At 46.3% G+C, this 3993-nt stretch overlaps 1 protein-coding gene across 2 annotated transcripts in view; it reads right to left on the bottom strand.

Moving 5' to 3' along the window:
• Positions 1-3789, bottom strand: part of DET1 (de-etiolated homolog 1 (Arabidopsis)) — a 10144-nt gene extending 6355 nt beyond the window's left edge. For both annotated transcript variants that reach the window (XM_009707109.1, XM_009707110.1), the window contains exon 1: positions 2684-3789. In XM_009707109.1, the coding sequence (XP_009705411.1) occupies positions 2684-3766 (1083 nt within the window). In that variant the 5' untranslated portion in view covers positions 3767-3789. The remainder of the gene's footprint in view (positions 1-2683) is intronic.
• Between the last annotated feature and the right edge of the window lie 204 nt (positions 3790-3993).

Below are 3993 nucleotides of genomic sequence, written 5' to 3'. Positions count from 1 at the left end.
GCTGACAAAATGATTTTAAATCCAGTGCTAGCTGGCCACAAATTATTTTTTCCTTTGCATACAGACACTTTTTATTCTTCCCCTTCCTAATATTTCCATCACACAGAGATGAGCCATTTTAGTGTACTGTGCACTACACCACTGCCCACAAAAAGTTCTGCCCTCCAGGTACCCTGCCAGCACAGAAATGAAAATCTGAAAGACATTAATGACTTCTTTTTAGTGCTGACATTCTCATGTAAGAAGGCCCAGGTACCACACTGTGGATTGGCAATGACAGTTGTTTCATGGCATGAACGAGCAAGAAATCGGGGGAAAAGGTGACATTGTGTCAGCACAGCTATATCAAAGGGAGACAACATTCCTGTCCCATTGGGAAAGGTCAGATTTAATCCTTGGTCATCAAAGGTAGCTTTCATTAGAGACAGGAGTGCTAACATCCCGGCACCCCAAATTAAGAACCTGCCCTTACTTCAAAGGTAAGTAATTACCATGCTATATGCACATATCTGGTTAAATCTTCTGTTAATAAAGGCAATTTCTAAATGCCTCACCTCCTGCTCCCAAACAATGCTCAGGGATGACGGCAGGCACTCTGCCCACCCTACCCACCTGCAAATATCACAAGGTTTGTTTGTTTTACAGCCCCAAAATAAATTGTGATAATACAAACCAGCCCCCACATGTCAAAATGAAGAGCGCTAGATGAGGTTACTCACTAGACTATGCCTAAGGAAATGGAAGCCCTTGTGAAATACAGGGTTAGAGCAGAGAGAAAACAAGAGGAGACAGCAGAAGGAAAAACTATTTATATCATTGAAAATTGCAGGGAGCATCCTCCAACCTTAAATAAAAAAGTTCCTTTGCCAGGTTAACACACAGACACATCTACAGGATGTCCCTGACCAGAGAAACTACCTTCACTGCTTTTTAGTAGCACCTGTAACACAGGCAAAACATCATCACAGCACGTGTGGCAGAAGTTTAGTGTCACAGAAACCACGCAGCAAAGCTGTCAAGTCTACCAGCACAAGCCTAGAACAACAAATCCCAAGCTACATATACACAACACACAATTAAAAATCTTGAAGGATTCAGTGCAGACCCTAACAACGTACAAGCAACCCACAAGCATGAACAGTGACTTCCTCAATCTTCTTGGCAGAGAAGTCATAGAGAAGAGAGGAGCCTGAAATTGGATGAAACCTCATGTTCCTGTCGGACATATGAAAGAAAATCAGAGCTTTATGTATTCTGTGAGCCAAGCTTTCTTCAGGAAGCCCTAACACAAAGCCTACATTCAGGCAGGTCTGTGGAGACTGCTCCACATCTGGAATTATCTCCTGAAAGAACTGAGAAATTAGATGCTTTTCCTTCAGTATGAAACACACCACCTGAGGAATGCCACAAACCAACCACAACCTGCATCTTAAAGTAACCCTCGGGTGAAGGCAGCCAAGAGCACGCTGCAGCAAACCAGGCTCAAAAACCTTGGTAACCACAGCAGAGAGTGGAGCTGAGCCTGCCACACACCCTTACACCTGGGTTAGGAGCACCGTTTCAGATACCAGCAATGAGCAGAACGCTGCAGGCCACTTCCACAAAGCTTTAATATTTTTGAGACAGCTGCTCAGTTTTACACGAATGGGTAAGATTGATTAGATTAAGCCTTACCTATTCCCTCCCAAAGCAACTCTCCAAACAAACACCACATAAGAGGAAAATAAAACAAGCCAGAGTCATCTTCCAGGAAGAATTAGACTAAGGCAACATGCAAAGAACTACTGTCTATTTCTTCTACGATCTAAGTCCTGGATCTGGCAAAGATAAGGAGGAAGAGAAGGGTATGAAAGAAAAACAAACACCTAGGGAACAATCAGACCTACATGCAGCACCAAGATTTATTACAAATTCTTGCTAAATACTTTCAACAGAATAAAAACCAAGCAGATTAAAGGAATAGAACAGGTTAAAAAAAACCCCATCATCCTCAGTTTCACAGAGCTCAAAATCTGACCCCCACTCTTAACAGTAGTGAAAAGAGATGATAAACCTGCGGGATGGTGAAATGTCTGGAGGGAGCCAGCACTGACTGAGCTACATTTGCTCTAATTGAACTTCTTTAGTACTACACAGAAAGGAGATGCAACTGGCACATTAGCTAGATCTAAGGGTTGCTACTCCAGTTTGGAGAGATCATAGATACTCTCTCTCACTGAAGCGTGAAAGAGTAAGTATGTAAGCGGAATAGAAAAGGTAATTCTGAGGAAAAATTAAGACTATCATATTTAAAACATGCTTGAAGATGCATGAGAAAAGGGAGAGACTACCTATATGATATGTGTACTACATGAAATAGCAGCTAAAAAAAAAATCAGCTGGGGATTTGGGAGGAGAAGAGGATTGTACAGCATCTATGACATTAGGGAGAAAGGGGACTCGATAACCATGTCAGATCTGTTCTCTCTCATTTTTACTTGAGAAGGAAGCAATGACATTATGAGAGCAAAAGATACAAAAGTCATTCAATATCAGAGGCTGAAATGTTCACGTTCACAAGAACGAAGTACTGGGGATTTCTAAACAACATTCACAGGCTTAGCTAAGAAACACAGCTCACAGCATTGTACCTGCTTCAGCCCTTGCCCCAAAGCAACGAGCAGCCTGAGGAGGCAGGCAATACCTGGGAAGGATCTGTTACCCGCAGCGTGACCACATCTTCACTAGTGTATTTGATAAATAGATGGTTCTCATCCAAAAGCTGCATCTTCCACATGCGGAGCTGCCTCAACTGATCAAAGTACTGGAAGAACCTTCTTTTTGCTATCGCGCTTCCATCCTGCTCGGCCCTTCTCCACAGGTACACCAGCAGCCTGTGCTTCAAAGAGTTTATGAAGGGCTCTTTGTAGGGGTTGGCCATCCCCGTCTGAGTGTCCCGCTGCACTTCAGGATACACCGCGGACAGAGTCAGGAGATCGTCCTCGTAGCAGAAGCGGCCAATAGTCCGTACATCAATGAACGTGCCCTCGGGTGTTACTTGAAAGACGTGGATAGTCTGTTGCTGCACAGAGAGAATGGCCAAGATGTTCTTATAGAGGTACAGCCCCTGGTTGTGCGACAGGATGACTTTATCACATTTGAAAGTCCGTGTGTCACAGAGTCTGCCCGTGTGGAGGTCTATGATATGCAAGGAATAATCCTCCAAGGGGGATCGGGGATTAGGAGTCACTGACTCACTGTTGCGGTAAACCTCAAAGAAGGGAGGGTGAGGCTCCTCGGGCAGGTACGCGGCAGAGCCAACGATCACATACCGACAGTCATCAGTGAACAAGCTGCACTCGCGGTTCAAGTGCTCCCCGTTGGAGGCCACGTTGGTGATATGGAGCAGGACAAAGAAGCGTTCAAAGAGCCGCCCCCGGATGTTGACAGATCTTTGGTCATTGCCGTTGGCCAGGATCTCTCCCTCATATCCTTGCAGGAGGTCTTCTGCCGCCTGGCAGCCTTGATACTCATAAATCTCCAGAGAGGTCTGGTCAGACGAGAAGGCGATGAAGTAGCGGCCATCGGGGGAGAACTTGCGCAAGAAACACGGTGGCTTCTCCACGTTGACCACAGTGAAGTTGGGGAAGACATTCTGGTGGAAGACACGGACTTGGTGCCAATGGGTACCGGCTTTGCCGGAGCTGATCCGGCGGCGCTCCAGGCGGTGGATGACATTCTGGTTCTGGATGCGACGGGGCCTGATTGTGGGGGCATCATGGTCCATGGTCAGAGCTCTACTTCATCTTCACCCTGCTGAGGAGAGGGCACACACGTGCTCTGGGACCACAGAGACAGGAGGTGAATTCAGCGTACCGGGGGAACTGCTTGCATGGATGGGGTGGAGGAAACCCTCATAGCACCTGGGGAGAGTTGGCTGAAAGGTGCAGAGTCACCTTTGGAAGCGGGGAGATGACACAGGAGGACACTGGTGGGAGGCAGAGACATTGGGAA

This window comes from Cariama cristata, unplaced genomic scaffold (assembly GCF_000690535.1).
Source record: "Cariama cristata isolate BGI_N322 unplaced genomic scaffold, ASM69053v1 scaffold20719, whole genome shotgun sequence".
In the NCBI taxonomy this organism is placed as follows: domain Eukaryota; kingdom Metazoa; phylum Chordata; class Aves; order Cariamiformes; family Cariamidae; genus Cariama; species Cariama cristata.
Note: the sequence above shows the minus strand (reverse complement) of the source record. Positions and strands in the feature narration are given on the sequence as shown.